We start from the raw sequence: 22,589 nt of genomic DNA, 5'->3' as shown, positions 1-22,589 counted from the left end.
ATCTGTGGCGCACGTGGGTTCACGTTTGTAATGTGGCTGGCTCAATAAACAAAGTAATGTGAGTCATTTTTCGAAGTCTTAAAAGGCTCTCTGAGTATTAATTATACAATATTGCACCCTGAATTTCATTACTGTAAAGTGTATCGTTTGTGCCATTTCCTTATGTGTTGATGTGTACTCCTGATTTTAGCGTAATATCCCCGGTGTCCATCGAGATAAACATACAATATTGTGGCCATATGTAATGTGAGTTAATGGAGTTGCAAGCGTAGCTGTGTGTTTGGTGAAAATTAAAGTTTCAAGATGTCCTCCACTTTCAAACAAGGTGGCCCTAAATCTAAGCAGAACATACAAAAAGAAGATGTTGTGCAAGCTGTTGTTATAGCAGATAGCTTCAATAACAAATTTGCTCCACTTACAAACTCAAGCCCCGAAGTAAGATTTCTGGACAGAGACCAATTAATGTTAAATATTTGTGAAGTTGTAGAATGTGATCATTTTGTTTTTTCAGGCTCTTCTTAATTTGATCAATGTACCCCTCTTGGACTACACTCTTGAATGCCTGGGAAACTCACGCGTTCAAGAAGTAATTCTATTCTGTTGCAGTCATGCTGATCAAATAAAGAAGCATATCATGTAAGGACGTTTAAGTTGTAATTCTTGAAAAAAAGTCCACCTAAGAAATATTCATTAAATGTGAAAATGTTACTAATGAAATTCAAAGTGATGAAAATTGTCTCATTCAGGAAGTCCAAATGGAAGGAGAAAAGTTCACCGATGTCAATTAATATTATCGTCTCGGAAGACTGCAGATCTTTGGGTGATGCAATGAGGGATATAGATGCGAAAGCTCTTATTCGTGGTGACTTCATTCTGCTCCATGGTGATTTAGTCTCGAATGTTCAAATGATACCTATATTGGAGTGGCATAGGTACGGTTTTTCTTTGAATTAGTCCACTTAAACATATATGTTAGAAATGCCAGTACCTCTCCGATTTGTTCAATGTATAGTTTCCTTTAATGTTAGGAACCTATAACCAAAGACGGCTATGAGCATGGAAAAACTAATATTATTGGATTTATTATATCATTTAGAAAAATCCAGAAGCAAGACAAAGGTGCTGTCATGACAGTGGCTTATAGTCAAGCTTCTCCTGGTCATAAGTTGAGATCACCTGATGAAGAAGTTGTTGTTGCTATTGATGGAGCATCAAATCAAATACTATTTCATCAAAGGGTTGGCGGGATGAAGAAAGTATCATTCCCATTGGTATGTGTTTCCCCTGTTTTCTTATACCTATCGTGTACCACCTTTTCTCAATGGCTCTTTAACCTTGTCATATGAGTGTGCTAAATGAATTGCAGAATAACCGGTTAAGTTTTTGAGGAGTTAGTGATTTTGAACATCTGTTGGATTGGGAACTGTGGTACATTTTGTGGAAAAAGAAATAGCAATTTCCGAGAATATTTAACTGCATCTCGTACCCTGTTTTTAATAATCAAATGCATGAACGATGAGAATATAAATTTACAGTGAGGATTTAGAAACATTAGTGAACGTAGTTAAATGGTTTAGAGGGGCCTTAAGCAATGATTCATTTTTAAGCCAATCCATATTTTACATTACCATTCTCACGGCAGCTTTTGAGTCTAAGCTGCTAATTTTTTCATATATTACTTGTTTGTTCACATTGTTACTCCATACCGGTGTCCTCATGACCATTGTTGTTGTCAAACTCATTGGTCAACATGTTGGAGTTATATTTGGTTCCTATGTGTTCCCAAAACTTTTCTAATGGGATATATTAGTTCAGGTGCTTTGGATGTAAATTACAATCGCTTCTCTGATACTTATTTGATGATGAGGCTATGTCAAAGGGTAGTTATACACAAAATAAAGTTGTCTAATTACTGAAGGGTTTAACCGTACTTGATATTTTTACAGGAAATTCTTCTTTCATGTGATAAAGTTGAAGTTTTGCATGATATTCTGGATCCTGGAATTGCAATATGTTCCCCTGCTATTCCACCACTATTCTCTGACAACTTTGATTTCCAATCAGTTGATGACCTTATAAAGGATTTACTAATCAACGAGGAGGTTCTTTCATCCACTCTTTATTGTCATCGTTTACGTGGAGAGTATGCAGCTCGAGTATCATCTCCGAGATATTACCATGCAATCAGGTTTGTAATGCATTGTATTTATTATCTCACTTTAGCACTCACTCACAATAACTTATTTCACATGTCTCCTCACTTTCAATTCATTTTTGGTGTGCCTGTTTTAATTTCATTTTCAATTTAGAAGTGGAGACCTCATACTGGTTTTTCGGGAGCTAAAGTTTCCATTATTTCTGAGTGGAAGTTACTCATCCACAATTTTTTTACTTCAATATTTAATGAATGGGTATAATTAGAGCCAAGTACTATCGTAGAAAAATGGGAATGTATCAAGAAAGGGATATTGAAAGTGGTAAAAGAAACTACAGGAACCATTATTGTGAAAAAGACTAGGAAACAATCAGTGAAATTTTTATTTTGCTCATAAAAAGTTAGCCCCAGCTGTTGTATTACATCTGGGGAATAAGGTGGCACAAAAACTTTTTAGAAATTGTGGTTGAAAACTTGGGAGTCGTGAATCATCTAATTGCTGGTTTTCCTACTCATGAAATAATTTTTTAATGTTGACTTGCCCTCATTCATATTGATAAAAATGTATTTAATTATTTGCAGTCTTGATATAATTCATCGGTGGATTTTCCCTTTGGTACCTGATTGCAGTATCTGTCATGATAGAGAACCATACATGTATCTGAGGCATAATGTCTATAAGCAGAAAAATGTTACATTATCAAAGTAAGTTTATCATTATTATAGAAGTTTGCTAAAATGATGTTTATTGAGGCCCTGTGAATCTGTCTTGATTCTTCATCTTGGTTTTATCATTAGACATACAGATGCTTGGAGCATATGTATATCTAATGATTTATTGTTGAGCATTGCACATTTTTTCAAAATTCAATTTTCTTCAGTGATGCACTAAAAGGGATGTGCCACGGCATGAATGGCAATACCAACCACTAAATTCATGTATTTATTTTAATTCAGAGTAATTTTGGTCTACATAATCTTTTTCCTTTAATTTTTACTCTTGAGTTGTAACTTGTTGGAGTTGTGTGGTATACATATTAAACTCTTGCTTTTGAAATGTACATCTCTAAATTCAATTTTGGTTATTCCTTTTAAGTTTATGACTTTTAAATTCGTAAGTGCATTTACTAAATATTTACTGCCAATTAGTAGTACAAAGAATATTTCAAAAACTAAGCAAATTTTGCTTTTCAGATTATACGAAACATTTTTCTGAGATAATGCTTCGTTCTTTTGTTTCATGCTGTAATTTTAACGAATATGTAGTGTCATCATCAGGATCATTAAGTTTTCCTTGTTTACATCATTGATGGAATTTCTACATTATATAACAGGGTGAAATGACTTGTGGTATTTTTATCAATGACATTTTAATTTTTATGCTATTATACTTATCAAAATATGTATCAAAATCTGTTCACATTGAATTGAATCTGGAATAGATTCATCATCTAGTGTCGAATATTTGACCATTCAAGCATAATGTGTGGTATCAAATTAATTAATATTTTGGCTTGAATACGAGGTCTGTTCAAAATGTATCACAAATTTTGATATTCCGCAGGTTTAGTATATTTGATTTTTGATTTTTTTGTGGCATTATGTTGGTACCTATGTCTCTCATTTGGGCTGAAAAGTTTGGCCATTTTGAATGTTCAATTAGTTATTTGCTGAGGACCTAAACATAACGATTGGCTCGTGCCATTCGATTTTTACCAATGATTTGGGCATTGACACAGGTCCCCACGAATCGTTGCATTGAAATGCACATTAGTGGATGACTCTGTTAAAAGTTACTGTTGTGGCATCTCCCGCAGTTTCTTTGGAAATTTGTCAAGGTATAAACAGCCTTAGTGTTTAAAAGTTGGCTTTAACCTCGTGGACTGTGGTGCGTCCCGCATGACTACAAATGCCTGTGACGTATGTACGGCATTTCGTCACAACATCTAGTTCCTTTAAATGCCCCAAAAATTTCAGAGTTTAAGAGGACGCCTCGATGGCTTAAGTGGCTAAAGCACTCGACCGAACATCGAGGGATCTGGGTTGGAATCCCAGTCAAGGCGAATGATTTTGACTCTCTGAAATTGTTGCATTGAAATGCACATTAGCGGATGACTCCGCTTAAAGTTACTGTTGCGGCATCTCCCGCAGTTTCTTTGGAAATTCCTACGAAAATTGGTCTATTTCGACCAAACATAGCTACGCATTAACATTGGTGATGAGTTGTTTGACTCTGTCCGCAACGACCCAAATTTGCTCCAGAGGTCCACAACTGGTGACAAATCATGGGTTTATGGTTATGACGTGGAAAATAAAGCTCAATCACCCCAATGGAAGCTGCAAGACCAAGAAAAGCGTGTAGAGTTTGGTCGAATCTGAAAGTTTTGCTTATAGTTTTCTTTGATTGCAAGGGAATGGTGCATCATGAGTTCTTGCGCCAGGGTAAAACAGTAAATTAGGAATATTACCTGCAAGTTATGTGCAATTTGCACGAAGAAATCCGCCACAAACGCCCGGATTCGTGGAAGAACAAAAATTGGCTTTTGCGCCATGGCAACGCCCCTGCTCTCAAATCGTTACTTGTGCATGAATTTTTGGCCAAATCAACACACTAGTGGTACCGTAGCCACGATATTCCCCACATCTGCCTCCAGTGACTTTTTCTTGTCCCCGAAACTGAATAGGCCCCTAACAGGCCGACGTTACACTATGGTTGACGAGATAGACTGCATTGAAGGGTGAGCTGAACGAGATCACAAAAACTGATTTTTGAAGTGCTTTGAGGTTTGGAAAAAACGTTGGCACTAGTGTATATCGTCTAATAGGGATTACTTTGAAGGGGACAAAATAAATAGTCATGAACAAATGAATAATTTTTGAAAAAACACAAAAGTGGTGATACTTTTTGAACCGACATCGCACAAATCTGAGTTGCTTTTTGTATTTCATTATCAAAGGTAATCTTTAATTTATCAAAATACATGTTCTTGGGAATTGTAATGGATTTATTCTACAGTAATGGGTAAGTCAGGCATTCAAATCCTTGTAGGCATTTATGATTAATTATTTTGTGGTAATTTTTGTTGGTTAACTGCATAATTTCATTTGGCATTCATTGTTGTCAATTTAATTCTTCAATAAAATCATTAGGTTTCCTTGTCATTCCTTCTCTAAAATTGTTCTCGTGTGTTTTTAAAATGGTTACAATTGAAATTTGTTGTCTCAGGCGTAACTTTATGGAATTTGCATAACATATTGAAATGTAATGAAATAATTGACTTTGAAAGTGTGTGGAATTACAAAGTCAATTATTTCATTACATTTCAATAGGTTACAATTGAGTTCAAACTCATTTTTCTGGAAAGTATGAAATTTTATTTGTTTTAATTGAAGAATTTTCTGGATTTTTTTAGACGTTGTACCCTTGAAGAAGACATAGCTCTTGGTTCTGGTACAATTGTTGGTGAAGGTTCAGTGCTGGCTCGTTGCTCAATTGGCCAGAATTGTAGAATTGGTTCAGGGGTCCACCTGAGTGACTGTTTTATCATGGATAATGTGGAAATACAGGTATGTTGAGTTGAACAGAGCCAAAAATTTTTGGCATGCAGGTTATTTCTCAATTATTTAATGGAAGATTTTGTGGCCATACTGCTGTTTTGTCTCATTAAAAAAATTTTCCTTTTCAAGATGTTAACAAGAATGTACACATCTTCCATTTGAAATGAATTTTGTGTGGGTGAGGGATGGGGTCTGTGGGCAAAACCACTTGTGATCCCATTCATTGGGGCTGGGTCAGACACCAGCCCACCTATCAGTGATCCCGATTAGCTCAGCCATCTATGCTAAAGGTTGGAATTGAACCTATATCCTTGGGTCCCTTGAATGAATTTTCCCATTGTCTCTACAGTTGAGCTGCACTTACCTCCCTTCATTCTCTTAGTTGTCAGCTCTTTAATGCCTTGTTAGGACAGTCATTATCATTTCAGTGCAATGGCAGGGCTGCCATATCACTGGAGATCTTGGAAAAGCCAGGGATTTAAGCATTGAATATCAGAACAAGTCAGTGAATACATGGGAAATCATCAGAAAAATTTTTTCTAGGTTCTTTGTCTTTCTCCTCTTTGACAGAATTGGTCTAAAAATGTCCGGTATTTTATTGAGGGAAGCCAAATCAGTAATTTTCCTGGAAACTGTCGCTAAGTTCTCAGCGCAATCTGCTGAGTTCTAAAATGGCAGCCTTGAATGAAAGGTCAAGAAATGTATGATTCTGGGGAATGATCATGTAGGCAAGTCTTAAGAACAGCAATTTTCTATTTGAATCAATTTGTGGTAATGATTAAAACTTTATGATACTCCCTCGTACATATAATGATTTCTAAGCCATTGTGAGAAACTTCTGACAAACAACGCATTAACTACAGAAACTTGTATTGAAAACCATATTTGGCAAATTTGATTTTGAAAGTGAAGTTAAGGGTGATTTGCCTTCCTACCAATGGCAGTGTCACATGTGCATGTGGGAACATTAGTTAAATTTTAATTTGGTATGACATAGTTTCCTCCTCATGTTGACTACAAAATTGACATGGTGGAATGGTTTGTGTTCGAATGACCTCTAGGGGTGTGCTGGCTGGAGAAACAGTGATTGCTCTTAGATTTGGCCAAGAAATTTGGATTTGTGACATCCGCAGTCAGTCTACAGAAATCCTTGCGAGGCAAAACTCAACAAGAGGAGCACGGAAGAGAACCAAACCATTTAGAACAGATGCAGAAGGGACGTAAGATGTTAGGGCAATGTTGAGGTCAGATAAATTAAAAAATATAAAGCAAGATGTGGAGAGAGGAGATATAGATAGTTTAGGGCTGTTAAAGTTGGAAGATAGGAGAATGACAAGGATCTTTGCAGTGATAGTTACATAGTAAGCTTCAGCAGAGAGAGAGAGAGAGAGCCAGGAAAAGTGGTAATATTATTGACCAAAAGGTAGGAAGAAAAGTAGTAAAGATAGAGCCCGCTGATATAGTCTATTAGTTGTAGAGCTTAAAGATAAATCAAAGGACTTGGAAATTGTTAAGGTCAACATACCACCAAGCAGGAAAAAGACAAATTAACAAAAAGACTAGACTTCCACCTCCCCAACAGGGAGGTGAAAGTTAAGTTATGGAATCAGTTAGAAGACTTAATTGTGGGTGTTTGTGGAAGGAAGTCTCAGATAGTGATTGGGGATAGGGACAGTAAACAAAAGGAATGATGTCAGTGAGGTAGGGGACTATGGTGTAGAATAAGAAATGGCCATGGGGAGAAAGCAATAGACTTTTTATGGCCACAATAAAACTTTGATATGGAGCATAGTTATGTACAGTGCGGTAACATGTTCATTGAAACAGGATGATAGGCATAGATTGGAGGCTTTTGGAATGTAGGTATGAAGGAGGATGGATAAGGTGAAGTGGACAGAAATGGAAACAAACAAGGATGTGCTAGGCATGACAGAGGAGGAGAGAAGTGAAAACGAGACAGGAAAGATGGATTTGGGGCATTTTGATTGGCAGTGAGATGTTTCAGATTGTGACGGAGGAGAGGACATTAGGCAAACAAATAAGGGCTAGGAATACGATAGGCATGTTGGACAGAAAGAAGGAAGTGTGGGTATTGACTTAAAATGGGACTCATTGTAGCATCAGATGTCATTTTGTTTTTGGTTAGGAGAGGCAAATATATGTATTGTTGTACTGTTGCGTAGACTGTCCATCTACAACCTATCTTAAACAAATGTATTTTTAAAATTCTAACCAATCCTTAATTGTATTTTAGATACAAAATAAGTGATAATTCTAAAAATTGTTTGATACAAATTAGAAAAGTATCATAAATGTGTATTTCAAGTACTTGCATTTTTAAATACTACCCTACTCTGCGTATAACTTACATTTTACTTTCACGTCACCGATATTGAATATTTAATCTAAATTATTTTTCGGCTGCTGATAATCAAAACATTTGCCCACCCAGGCATATGTTGCATTTTAAGCATCAAGAAACCATGCAAGTTTCCTTGGCTTCCAAGTGTCACCAAGCATCTGAAATTTTTCTCCTTGACCCAGTGTTCATTATTTCTTGCATCATTGTGAATGATGTGTTTGCTGATGCAGCAGATGGCTTACTTCAGGGGCAGTGACTTGGATGACCCTTATCCCAGACTCCTTCCTAAAGATTTTTTTAAAGAGCTTATTGAATAACCTTATGACGCTTTCTCCCAATGAAAGTGAAGCCAGTCTATTAATTCAATTTGGTCAATTGAAGAAGTTGCAAGATAAATTTTTTTGTCCATTTCTATTTCACGCATTTTTTCTCTAAAGCATGATGAAACATCAGAGGAACTAAATTGGCTTGAAAGTTAAATTATGTTTACACCTCATAAAATAATGTATGTATTATGCATGAGCATTAATATTTATGTGTGTGCATTTTGGAGAGTGAGGAAAACTAGAGGAAATGACGTATGTAGTGACTTGTTTTGTATGAAGTAATTGCGTTTGGGCAGTGAATCAGATGACAAGTGAAAAGGTGTGGCAATGCTTGACAGCTGTGAGAAGAAAGACGGGAGAAGTCATTGGTGTGAAGAACTAGTGGGGTTAACATTAAACTCAATGGGATAGAAGAAGATTTCATTGTGATGGTTTCCGATTCCTAAATATTCCCACCATAAGCCGTTGTGTTCTAAGTGAATTTGTGAGGTTAACAAGACAGTAAATTCCGAGGCATCCAACCCCGTGCCACCTAAAATTAATGTTGAAAGGCAATGTTTCTCATCATTACATGCATGAGGTCATATGTTGGAAGTTGTGAGGGCAAATGTCCCTCCTGACCTGATCGTGACTATAGCCCCTGTCTGAAACAGGCTATTGGCTACATTGAAGATCTTAATTCTTCTGGGATTGACTCAGCACTGGTCCATATTTCTGGGACGACAGTTTCGCTGGCATTGCAGTCAGCGTCTTCAAGTCAGAATATTTCTGACCTGAAGGCGTGCCGGATGTAACACCTGCAAAACTGATATCTGAGAAATATAGACCAACACAAATTCAATTGTCAGCAACTTTGATCGTCAATATCTGCACACCGTGGAAGCCTTCACAAGATATTGGCTAGATTTTCTGTTTGCATAATTAACAGTGACTTTGCATAATTAATAGTGGTGTAGTAGCACATAAATTCATGCTCATGGTGAAATTCTCTTAACAGGAACTGGGTAAATATTTTTTGTATCATTATTGCTCATATAGTTCTGTACTTAATGTTATCACATGAAGGATTATTAAGCATTAGCCTATTATGATCCTGTAAATAACATTAGCCTACTATAATACTGTAAGTTTTACATTTTAGGATGGTTGTGAGGTGAGGTTCAGCATTATTGCGAGTGATGTCATCTTGAAAGAAGGAGTTTGTCTTAAAGGGAATTGTTTGCTTGCCAATGGAGTTGTTGTTGAGTCCAAGAAAATATTGAGAGAAATAAATCTTGTATCATCACCACTACTCTCTGGAAAAAAGAATGACTTTGGTGATTCAAAAGGTAAGATCTGTTCCCATAAATGTGTCATTAATAAATCCTGTCTGGTTATAACAATTATTTGGAAAATTGATGTATTTAGTATTGAGTCGAAATTTCATTTTTATTGATATCCAGAGGTAATCCAAATTTGGGTTTGAATCTTGTTTTATGTGGAAATTATTTAATAATTAAAGAATATAATGACATTAACCTAAATATAAGTATGTGGAATTTGTGGTGACACTGATTTCATCATGTCATATTAATTATAATGATGTATTAATATGTCCAAAGAATGATACAAATTCTACTGTGAAGCATGCCACAGGCAAATCAATTAAAATAGTATGACCGAAATGCAGATAGAAAAACATGCATTGATTATTGTTAAGGAAAATAATTTATAAACTTTGATTAAATTTCCATGAAGAAGTGCTAATTAAAGCAAATATAGATTGCCATTAGATGTCCATCAATGCGTAAAGTTGAGGATTATGTGGAGATTTCAATCATTGGGAAAAGTATTGGTGTTGTCATTGTGCGATGACAATAGTTTATTTGCCCGTTAACTGTTTCTATCTTAAATAAATGTATAGCCATCAAATTCAGAATTAATATCTCGGAAATTATGCAGTCTATAAGCATGGCATACTTGAATATATGGCAATAAAAATAGCCATTATCTTGAGGATGTTTTTCGAAGTGCAGTGTCAATATTAAGTACTCAGGTATTTAACAATTATGTACAAACTTAAGCCAGGAATCCTTGGAATATTTTGAGACAAAAATATTCATTGTTAAGTTTTTCCATTAGAAACTTGGTTAAATTTGCGCATGGTTTCCTCAAACAAAAGTATTTAATTAATCACTGTGGTGAAAATGAACTTAAAATTACCAATTTTGCATTTGAAAACACGCGAAAATCACTTCCATAGATTGATTGATTGGAAAGTGATTTATGGCCTGTGTCAGCATCCATTCCTGGGAAGGAAACTTTGATGCTATTTGATTTATTGACAAGCATTTTTTCTGATGATAGTTATTTCCTATTAATGGCACATTTTCTAAAATCTCACTGGAAAAAATTTTCAAAATGATTTCTTGCTCACAATTGCATACAATTTGAATAATATTAATTATGACGAATTTTATGGAAATTAGTTATTTTTATGTATTCTGTGTATGTATAATAATGGGAAATTAAAATTTATGTATGTGTATCAAGAAAGGTTTCATTTATTTTTCTAAAACTTGTAAATCTTGCATCAAAATTATAAATATTCTAATTTTGACATTTCACATCCACATAAATAATGGAGTCATATTTAATCAACTGTATTTTGTCTGGAAACAATTACCAGAATTCAATCATTTTTTTGGTTTTATGTAATGTATTGTTTTTTAACTGTGATGGATTTCATAGAATGGATTGATACCATAGAATGGCATCTATTGCATTTGGAAAAGTCTCATCAGCCATTTTCTCTTCACCCTTAAGAATAATCTGAGTAATGGGAGGTTAGGTCTCATTCCTTGCCTAACCCTTCAGTGTGTGGGGTTACCCACTCAGTCGTATCTGAGATGGTGTTTAGTCGTTGGCCAATGTGTGCTTCAAACTTAGAATGCAAATTGCCCCCTGAAGTAGGTAATTTCCCTGGTTTTTTTAAGCGAGTACTTTTCAGATATGTCAAGAAAGTGTTAATCTTTTCGCAGACCAACAGCTGGAGCAACTTGGCCCCAAAGCGTTTGTGTATAGACCATTGGAGGATTCGGATTCAGAGGATGAGGCCGAGGTAGGAGAAGTAGGTGTTAAGGATTGGAGTCGCTTCCACAAATTGGAGGCACCACCGGCAGAAGAGGAAGAGAGTGACGAAGAAAGCGAAGAAGATTCCAGTGATGAGGAGGGACTCTCCAAAGACCCATCACCTATCCCCGATGACACTAGTAGTACGTATTGAGCTGAGTTTTATTTTGCATGCATTACTTTGTTGACTTCTCGTTATCTTATGTGTTGATTTCGATAAACCTGGTTCAGCTTATTTAGTCTTCCAAAATGTGAACCACCAGAGTTAATGCAACAACAGTGTCCAAATTAGTATTCCCAACCAAAGTTTTTGCATTAGGGATTTTTAGGTCTTGCATGCTTTTTCTGGGTTATGAACTTCTCTCCTTGTCTTCATCTCGACCATTTCTTTATGTTTATTCCATAAGATTACTTTTTTGAAGGCCTTGCAATTCACCCATTCCTTAGCCATGCTAACAGCTTTTCACTTGAATGTCTATGAATTTTTCCATGGTTGCTGTCCATCACTTACCACTTAATGACTGTGGCAAAATATAACAGTTGGTCACAAGGAAAAATATATCAATTCTGCAATATTATGGGGAATGGGCCATCCTAACATAACCGCTTAAGCATAGCCAGGGCAATAGCATGGGCTATCTTGGCTCAATTGTTATAAGACTTAATGCAGCATTATTTATAAAACTTGTTTTTTCCTTAAAAAATTGCATCATAACTTCTAATTTAAGGCAAAGAATGTTGCTCAAAAAGAAAATAAGGTGAATAAAATTTATGTTAGATATTTAAGGGCTAAGATAATGTAGGAATTCATTTATAGTGACAGGGAAGTAACACAATTTACAGATATAAAACTCTAAAGCAAATATATTTCTTCCTCAAGTAGTTCCGCTACTCTGTAGTTCATCTGTGAAGATCCTGCAGCATAGTGGAACTAGTTGAAGAATAAATGTATTTAATGTGAAATTCAAAGTTTTTAAATGCAAAATTATGGTTATTAAATCTTTTTAATTGATGTAAGCCGCAACTAGGATATGAGGCAGTGGATTCATTAGCACATAAAACAAGTCAAATCATCTCAATTATTATTGTTCCAGAAATTATATCTTAACTGTTGATAATTTAATGATTATTATAAAATGATCATGCATTGAAATTTATATCGTAAAATTCTTTCTGACCTTGTTAGTGATTACCTTTCACAGTGAGTGCATAGCGAGCCAAAATATTTTGAATAAAAATGCACTCTTAATGATTGACTTTTCACGTAATGAGTGATAGGGAGAAGGGAATTCCCGTTGTGTTTGGCACTCATTCAGCTAGGATCTTAGTGTTGTTAGGGGTCACACGTATTTTCAAACTTGTTTTCAGACTTATTATTTGTGACATTTTTGTGCTGAGTTGAACGACAGTAAAAATGAAAAAAAATATCATTGAAAGTAAGAGAGCAAGGCATGACTATGGCTGATCAATTACACACACAAAAGCGGTCGATATTAACAATTTTCATTTTCGACAAGGACATGAATAAGGAAATGCGTACTGAATTTTTCCAGAAAACCAGTTTCACAGAGAACTCTTGACTGGGTCAAAATTAGTTATGTAAATAGTATCTATTCATTAAAATGGAAATATATTAAGTATGTGGAACTATAGTCCTCTATTGTAAAAGCTAAGCAGTGTTGAGTGACCCAGATAGAAGTTGGATAAGTGCCATTCCTTGCTTCATCTGAGGGGCTCTTGCCTTGACTGCTTATGGCAAGCAGGTAAAATATGGGTTGGCACAATTATATGAGTTCTTAGAGCTCCTGTCAAAGTTCTCTCCTATCCCAAAGATTTGTCTAAGTAAATGTGAGGATCCATGAAAATATAGATCCATCATTTCATATAAATTTGTTAGATTTGTGTTAATCTTCAATTTATTGCTTCAATAGCTATTTTACTTTGTATCTCAGGGTTTTTATTTTTAATGCTCCTAGATCTTATATATTAGATGAAAAAGGGAAATTTGGAAGATTTATTTTCATTTTTTGCAAACTCATTAAAAGCTAATACAATATTTAGGTGAAGATTTTTCTGTTATCTCATATTTGTATGAACCTGTATATGTCTCAAACTGCTCTGGTGTGAGTGGGTCATGGATATTCCAGGTGGGCAGTGGAAGGAAGATGAGTAAGGCAGGGTTGTCCATTATCACCTGTGCTGTTTTTTGTATACATGGGGAAAATGATGAAAGAGACATGATAAGAACTGGAGATAAGAATGAAAGTTATTGGGGAATTCATTAAATCAGTTAGGTTTGTTGATGATCAAGCTTTTCTTTGTCAGTCAGTGCAGGGATTGAAAGCATTGCTGACTGAATTGTAAATTTAGTGCAATAGATATGGGATGAGAATCAATATAAATAAAACAAAGGTTATGCTGTTTTTCAGAAAGAGAATGGCAATGAGTTAAAAGGAAAGGTAACTACGGCGGTATGAATATTATGGGAAGAATCAACCCCAGCTGTACTTTTAATTAAGAGGACAGCTGGGATTGATTCTTCCCATAATAGAGAATGGCAAAGTTATAATATGAGGGCAAAAACTAGAGCAGGTGGAACAGGTAAATTATGATGGAAGCATTTTGGACCAAAATGCTCAAAGTATGACATGGAGGAGAAGAATTGCGCTTGGCAAAGAAGCTTTCACAAGGAGGGAATTGATGACAGGAGCATTGATTGATAGATAGTGGTCTTTATTTGGGCGAAATTGAGACCAAATGGTCCCTTCTTCCATTGAGTAAGGATGTTAAGAAAAGGTTCATTAAAACTTTGATATAGAGCATAGTTTTGTACGGTGCGGGGACATGATCACTGAAGCAAGATGATAGGCATAGATTGGAAGCTTTTGAAATGTGGTTCTTGAGGATGGAGAAATTCAAGTGGACAGAAAGGAAAACAAAAGAGAAGGTGCAAGGTATGGTAGGGGAGAAGAGGGGATTGCTTGGAAAAATCCTTAGGAGACAGAAAAAATGGATGCAAAGCATAATGATGGGCAGTGGGATGTTAAAGACTGTTATAGAGGGGAGAATATTGCCAAAAATAGGATAGGGATGATGGATGGAATGAAGGGAGGAAGGAAGTATATGGAGATTACATGGCAATGTGGGATGAAGTTAATAGTTGCAGATATTTTATAAATGAAATGTATGGTATTAGGTTATTTGCACTGGGTTTATTCATTTTCCTGATCATGCTATGGCTACCGACATGGAATTTATGTTTGAAGGTACACACTTTGGTTATGCTCGCTCGAAGTATTATATCATGGTATTTACTCAAGTTATTTTCCCCAATCTTAGCAAAAAATGGTCTAGGAAAATATCCAGTGGCAAAAGACCTTAAAATGCTTTTAAAATTCATAAAATACTCGTAAAACATTTAGCAGTCTTCCGTGCTGAGGTCAGTTTGATAAGTGACAGCAAAGCTTATGTACATGTAGCTACAAGTTCTGCTTCATGAGTAACCTGCATGTGAGTGCCCTCTTTAGTAAGTTCTGTGTATCCATGAGGTTTCACAAAATGGGTTTAGCTTATGGTCTCCAAAAGAATCAACTAAACTTTAAACTGGAACCCTCACGTTCATAGATCCATGCTCTGTCCACTAGGTGACCAGGTCATTGTCTTAAGATATTTGAAGGGAAATGACATGATTACAAATAATTTTCCTTTAAATATTATATTCATCACTGCTGAAGTGAATATTCTTAAGGGTATGGAAGCTTTTAGATCTATGAGTAAGAGAGCTAATAATTCTGACGTGACAAGCCATGAACAGACAGATAGAGACATAATTTTACATAGTTGAGTCAGTTTTTACATAAGTGTAATGGTAAATAAATAGTTTAATTGTCCACTTAATATAGCTTATCATATTTATCAATAAATCTGACCAAAGTGCTAACTAATATATCTTTCTTTTGTTTCCTTTACAGTTTTCTTCAGTGAGGTCCTAGATAGTCTTGTAAGAGGGTATGATGAGAAGCTCAAATGTGAAAATCTTATCCTGGAAATAAATTCCTCTCGATATGCTTACAATGTTACTGTGAAAGAAGTTAACGTATTAGTAGTAAGATCAATTATATCTATACCAAATGCAAAGACTGAGAAGCATGGGAACCCGGCCAAGACTGAAAACCATTTGTCAAGCCAACAGTTATTCCAGCAGTTGAAGCCAATTGTGCAGTACTTCCTACCAATTTTGAAAAACTATATCAGGAATAAGGATGCACAGTTTGATTGCCTACATGCAATAGAGGTAAGGTGAAGCACTGCCTTGATATTTTCTGTCAGATTATTATTACAGCATAGGTATGCACTTCACGTGCACCAAAAACTCGTGAGTTCCAAGAAACATATGAACGAGCACATTGTCGTGGTGAAAAAATCACTCACTGCTCCTCGAAAGTTTTAAGCTATTTTTGCCCGATTCTCTCTCTTAGCATTTCATAATCCCTAGGTGGTACTCCGTGTTGACTGTCTTTAGGTAGGTATTCATGAGGCACAACCCCCTTTGCATCAAAAAAACAGTCAACATATCCTTGGCATTATCCTCTTGAATCTGGCATAAAAAGTTATTAGTTCTAAATTAAGATTTTAATCCATATCAGCTCCTGGGAAACAATGAATTAACTACACTATTCCCAAGTATGTGCCTAACCATATTATAGTGTAACTGGTATGATATTTCTCTGAGTCCCCAGGCATTTTCCATGCATATCTTGATCTAATTGTATTGTTGTGTTTAAACAAATTGTTAGTTTTGATTAAACATTGGCTCCTGTTTTATCTCTATTGCTTTCTCCCCCTGGCCATTTCTTGTTCCTAAATTCTTGTCCCCTACCTCACTCCCATCTCTTCCTTCGCTCACCACCAAGCTCCAATCATGCATCACTGTCAGGTGTTTACTTCTATGGACACCCACCATTATTTCCTTTATTTGGTCTTACATACTACCTCTTCCTCCCCATTATTTCTTTTCTGAGTTGGGATCCAGTAATGAATTATTTGATTAGCCCTTACCCTTAGTAATAAAATTCATTCACTCATATATTCCAAGTATGCTCTGATTCTATCTACCATTTTGTTAAATACTACTATCTCTCTGGCTCTCTTCCCCTCCTCTGTATTTTACTTCATATTTAACCCCAGTAATCTTCAATTTACTTCCATCTCACCTCACTCAGCCCTAACATATCTGTATTTCTTCAAACCATACATCATTTTATGTTTTCTAACTTTCCTATTCTCAACATCATTCTAAGTCCCTATTCTGACAGTTTTCGTCTTCTCCTGTTTCTTCTTTACTGTTGTTGCTTTTATTTCTGCTTTCCGAATAATTTGATTATGACATTTGGAAACATTTCTCCTTAATAGTGTTTTAAACATGATAACATCACTGAGATGGCAACCCCATTTGAATCGGATGCCATTGGAGCCACCTCACAGAGGAAGAGATATTGCATGAACTACATTTCATCTGGCTCCTACCTTTTGGCCTAGCTGTCATGAAAAAGTGCAAGCCCTTCCACTACATCATGGTCGTAGTCCATGGAGAAGAATGCACTGAAATACAAATTCTTTTGTCATTACTCAAATGTCAGGAATGCTACCTTTGGATGAATAATAATAAGAAAGTGGTTTTGTTCATCTAAGAGGGGTTGTTTAGTTTTTTCGGTAACTAAATGGTACAGTAAGAATGAAACTTGACATTCCTGCTAGTTGGTAGCAGAAGATATTGAAAAATTACTCTCTTTGCACCTCCAAAGGTATCAAGGAGACTATGAGCTGCAGAACGAGAACATTAGCAAGAAGACCTATATTTAACAAGGTTCTCCAATCAGAAAAGAAAATACTTTGTCCTTCCACGTACATTTTATTATGCATGACTTGGGTTTCGACTTAGAAAATCATCATCAGGTGATGATGACTTTGTAAGTCAAAGACCTGATTATGAATTTGTACGTCGAAACCTAGGTCGTGCATAATAAAATGTATGTGGAAGAACAAAGTATTTTCTTTTCTGATATGAATCTCTTCCTCAAAGTGACACCTCAAACCATTCTATTGAAGGTTCTCCGATATTGACTGCATTACAGTTGATTCCCCTGTATGGGCATAAACTGAAAAATTAATATTCACGTATTAGGACAGCAACAATATATTTAGAAAATTTGAATTGTAAATTCTTTTTATATTACTGCATTTTTCAGGGAACTTGGCAATGAGGCCGACATGAATGAAAGGTGGAGGGGATTGAGGTGGTGTAGTGGCTATTGTACTGGCTTCCCACCCAGAAGGCCCGGGTTCAAATCCTGGTGGTGTTGAATATTTTTCAGTGATATCTCGATCCCTACTTGAGGTGCTTTGTGGAGGGCACTTTGAGTGAGTGCGCTGTCCGTCGGATGGGACGTTAAGCTGCGGACCCATTGGCACCTTTTGTTAAGAGCAGGCTAATGCCGACGCCGTGTTTCTCTCCACCCTTCATCCTTCCCTGTCCATCCCCTATGGTGCATATGACCTCAGCAGTCGGTCGCCTCCCATAAATACTACTACTACTACGAAAGGTGGATTCTTATGATTAAAAAGATCTTTACATCTATTGTTTCATAGCAATTATAATCACAAAATACCGTGTTAATAGACAAATATAACCACAGGTAACCTTTATTGCTTGTTTATTATGTAAAGCATTTTATAATATCCATCAAATGTGTAGGAATTTTTCTTAAATATAATTTTGATAGTCATTTTTCTTCATTGGTCATAGGGTTGAGTAGGTTCAACTACTTCAGGCTAACAGTAGATATTAGAACTGACTTCTTGATTACTTTTAGCAGTGATTACTCTTGAGAGAATATTCTAATTTTTGAGATGTTGATATCATTCCTAAAGGTTAAAGAAAATAAGAAATCCCAAATCATTTACAATATAACTTCCATTCCTTTTCCAAATTCCTTTTAGGAATTTGCTGTTGACTCGCCTGAGTTTCATGAAATCGTGGTTAAATTTTTACATATGCTGTATGATCAAGATGTTTTGGGAGAAGATGCCATCATAAAATGGTACAGCAATTGTGCTTCAGACACCAGGGAAGAGGTGAAACATCTCCATACAAAGGTTAGTTTTTTCTTCTCCATATCTCTGTGCTGCATGTAAAATTTCCTGTAATGCTTATCTAATGTCATTTTAAGCCCCAAAAGTTAAGCAAAACATATTAAGAAAGTCAAAACTCATAATTTTTTACTGATTATTTTGTCCCACAAATCTTTCCAAGTTATTAACCATCTTTTACGTTTTGTTGCTATCTGCCTGAATTTCAAAACTCAGTACATGAATTTAGCACCCTGTGGACATCTTCAGCAATAGGTGAAAACAGCATCATGGCTTCCATGCCTGTTACTCTAGCTTGTTCATTCTCTAGCTCTAGCTTCCAAGCTTGTTCATCTAAAACATGGTTGTTAATTATTCACAATTTGTTTGTATTTGTTGTCTAAGTGAAAAATGATATTCCAAACTCTTTGCAGATGTCAGAAACTTTTCAGATCACCCACATACATGCAATTTAATAAGTGTTTATTATGATGTCAAATGTAAGGCTGTTATGTTAAGAGAAAGGCAAAGAAATGTAGTGTTGTTCTGTCTGTATCCATCAAAAACCTACCTTAAAAAAAAATCTTAATGATAATATTAATTGTAATAATAATATGAACTTTGATCTTCTTAATTTGTCTTTTGATGACTCTTGTTGGTATTTAATTTATGAAGCAAAAAATTATTTTGTGAAAACAAATGTTTTTTGTCAGCATTTTTCGGTAAAGCAAATAGTTACACATTGAAAACTATGAGAGCCCTTCAATGAGTCATAAAGTTCATGAAATGGCACTCGCAGTGTTGAAAAGGATTTGCTTTTATGAGGGTTGCTATGTATATTTTTACCCTTAACAATACTAAGTGCTTTAGGTACCATCTGAAAGTTTTACCCTTTTAACACTAGCTTTCTTCAGAACATTTTGTCGTTTGATCATAACTTGTGTTGTTTACAGTGAATCAAAAATTTGTCTCAGCAAAAAATGGAGTTAACTCGTGAACACTTTTGTGCGATGATTTTTTACGAATTTCGACGTGGATTATCAAGACAAGAGTGCATCGATCAACTTACTTCCACTTTTGGCAATTAAGCCCCAATCTTTGCCACTGTGAAACACTGGTTTAACAAATTCATTCGCAGCCGCCCTTCGCTCAGCAACATAAGTCGTGAAGGTCGTCCAAAATGAGTTATTGTGCCAGAAAACGTCGATAATGAGCAAGAACTAGTGAAGGAAGATTGTCATGTGACTTATCATGAGATTGAGGCATCTTTTGGGATGAGTATGGTGAGCATCAATAAGATATTGCATGAAAATTCAGCCGTGAATTAAATTTGTTCGAGTTGGATCTCACATATTTTGACAAAAAGCTGAAAAAGATGCTCATGTCTATTGGTGCAAAGAAATGCTCATAAAATACAATCGCAGTGCATCCAAAGCTATTTTTAACATCTACACAGGTGACGAATCTTGGATCTATGCATATGAGCCAATTACATCGATCTTTCGGTTTCATTTCCAGACTCTATTGAAGCCGCACACACACTTTTTATGCTTAACATCATTAAATGATAAGAACATAATTCTGGACGTCCACTGGAAATGACTTCCTCCGAATTGGTTGACATAATCCAGGATATGGTTTTGAGTGATTGGCAAATGAAAGAAAGTTTGCAAAATAGTATAGGCCACCAGCATATTACAAAGTATTTTCAATTTTGCATGAAAAATTGGGTGTGAAAAAAATCTCAGCAAGATGGGTGCCACGTTTGCTCTCAAAGGAGAATTAATACAATGGTGTGATTTATTTGGAGCCTGGTTTGGCACCCTTCTGTGAAAATCTTGATGATTCTCTCCATCAATACATAAATGTGGACAAAATATGGATGCCATTTCATAGACAGAGGAACAGTTGAAACAGTGGATTTCTAAATGCCATCCAACTCCAAAGTAGGCAAAGACAGTGAATTCAGCCAACAAGGTGATGGTCATGGTTTTTTGGGATGTACTTGGAGTAATCTGCATTGATTTTTTGCGGAAAGGACAAGCAGTAGATGGAGAGTACTATGTGTCATTTTTGTACCAGTTGAGTGAAGATATCAAGAAAAAGTATCTTTATTTGTCAAAGAAAAAAATTTCTAGCAAGAAAATTCATGGGTGCACTTTAGTACAGTTTATATGGTGAACATTATGGAATTAAATTTTGAATTATTATAAAATTCACCATATTTGGCCCCCAGTGACTTTTTTATATCCGAACTTGAAAAAATGGCATGGCTGAAAACAATTCACATCAAAAAAGAAGGTAATTGCCAACACAGATGCCTATTTGAAGATCTTATGAAATCCTACTTTTTGGATGGCTTAAAAAAGTTAAAGAAATGTTGAGGAAAGTTTATTTAGCTAAAAAGAAGTTATGTTGAAATTTTCCAAAAACTATCTAAAACTATTTCTTTTTCAATTTTTTTGGAAGGACTTATTGAATGACCCACGTACGTAAGCACAAGGACAGGGTATGGCAGCACAACTTGTTGATTTCAAATTTTTATAATTCAAATCAGCAAGCTATGCTGATACACCCTGTTTTATTCCTGGGGCAAATTAACTATTTTCAATAAGATATTTGAAAATCTTTATCATTTTATTTTCATACCACACTTGACAATGATTAATCTCTTCCTCAAATATGAGTGTCAAAGATTGAAATACATATGATATCATTAAAGGCTTTTTTTGTTCATAATTTAGAGGTGGGTGATACTCCAAATTGTGAACGAAACCTATCTCCTGCCCTCTGTCAGCATTAATAGGAACACTTCTGAGTCATGACATGGGATTAAATGACATTAGTATGGTTCAAAAGAAGTATTTCTTATAATTGTACCCCAGTGTGATCCTTGAGATTTTACAATAGCCTAACCCCAAATCATTGCCCATCATTTTGTAATCTTAATGATGGAGAAGTGTGAGTGCACCTTCTTACTTGTATTACATCTTGTTTGCTTGCTGCAGTTGGTGTTAATAATAAAATTGTGATTTTGCTTACAGTTAACCCCCTTCATTCGATGGCTACAGGAAGCAGATGAGGAGTCTGAATAAGCATCTGAAAGTGACTAACTGGGAGCTATACCATTACTCATACCATCTTCTCAATTAATTTGGTGTAATAAAGTTGGTTTTGATTATCATTTATTCCTTCATTTAAACCAAGCATCAAATTTGTAAGGTGTACTTGATTTTTTTCAAGTATAGATGAATTGTCTATTTAAAAAAAAATTATATCTTTGGTTGCAAGCACATATTAAAGATTAAATTGATTGAACATTCTCAGCAGCTATTATCCATTTTATGCTTCACTAGATCACCATCAGTCGTGACTTCATTTCAAAGAGAAACTTAAGTAAATGATGTTAAAGTTTTAGCCAAGTTATATGGTCATCTAATTTTTTTTCTTGGGACTAGGAAGAAAGATGTAATAGATCTTTAAGTATGTCAGCACTGTTTATGAACACAACGTATATAATTGTACAATACAGTGCACAGGGTTCATACATACATGGATGAATTGATATCCATTACACCATCACCACATGCCTCACCCAACTGTTGATGAATTTTGATGGTATTAATCCATGCAAGCAGAGGAAGTGGATGACCTTCTGTTCTTGTGCTCTAAATGCCATTCTGAGCATTGAAAACACTTCTTGCTCTCTATGTGATGATGAACCCAAGAAAACTTGGCCATGGACGAGCCAGTTTTTCCAGTAGGCAAAAGAGACCCTTACTGAGGCATTCTAGGCAGCCGTAGAATTATTGGGCGAGCATTGCATAAAATTCGTACATCCACAGGGGATTTTACTGAGAAGCAACAAAAGTCTCAACTTTCTGGTGTACGTAGTTTGTCAGGAAAAAACAGGAGACCTTGGAACTTGAACTCACCTGGTAAGATTTAT

General features: G+C 35.6%; 1 protein-coding gene across 2 annotated transcripts; it reads left to right on the top strand.

The window, feature by feature from the left end:
• The first annotated feature begins 8 nt into the window (after nt 1-8).
• eIF2Bepsilon (eukaryotic translation initiation factor 2B subunit epsilon) lies at nt 9-21,824 on the top strand. 2 transcript variants are annotated; one of them, XR_011702840.1, is made up of 13 exons: nt 9-58; nt 191-435; nt 512-636; nt 747-932; nt 1,097-1,271; nt 1,947-2,188; nt 2,738-2,860; nt 5,569-5,722; nt 9,543-9,729; nt 11,422-11,655; nt 15,484-15,806; nt 18,582-18,667; nt 21,685-21,824. XR_011702840.1 is itself a non-coding variant. In XM_071596885.1 (13 exons), exons 2-13 carry the CDS (start codon nt 304-306, stop codon nt 21,733-21,735), a joined length of 2,088 nt encoding a protein of 695 aa, XP_071452986.1. In that variant the 5' UTR covers nt 9-58; nt 191-303; the 3' UTR covers nt 21,736-21,824. The 2 variants fall into 2 exon arrangements, 1 of the variants encoding a protein (XP_071452986.1); XM_071596885.1 differs by having other exon boundaries at nt 18,512-18,667.
• The last annotated feature ends 765 nt before the right edge of the window (nt 21,825-22,589 follow it).

Source organism: Hetaerina americana, unplaced genomic scaffold (genome assembly GCF_022747635.1).
Source record: "Hetaerina americana unplaced genomic scaffold, ioHetAmer1.1.p SCAF_8, whole genome shotgun sequence".
Lineage (NCBI taxonomy): Eukaryota > Metazoa > Arthropoda > Insecta > Odonata > Calopterygidae > Hetaerina > Hetaerina americana.
This window is presented reverse-complemented; position numbering and strand designations above follow the sequence as displayed.

Excerpts from the sequence above, each read along its gene's own strand:
- eIF2Bepsilon (XM_071596885.1), top strand. The coding sequence starts at position 304 with ATGTCCTCCACTTTCAAACAAGGTGGCCCTAAATCTAAGCAGAACATA. Across the intron at positions 2,189-2,737 it reads AGATATTACCATGCAATCAG|TCTTGATATAATTCATCGGT; the intron begins GTTTGTAATGCA and ends AATTATTTGCAG. Across the intron at positions 11,656-15,483 it reads TATCCCCGATGACACTAGTA|TTTTCTTCAGTGAGGTCCTA; the intron begins GTACGTATTGAG and ends TTTCCTTTACAG.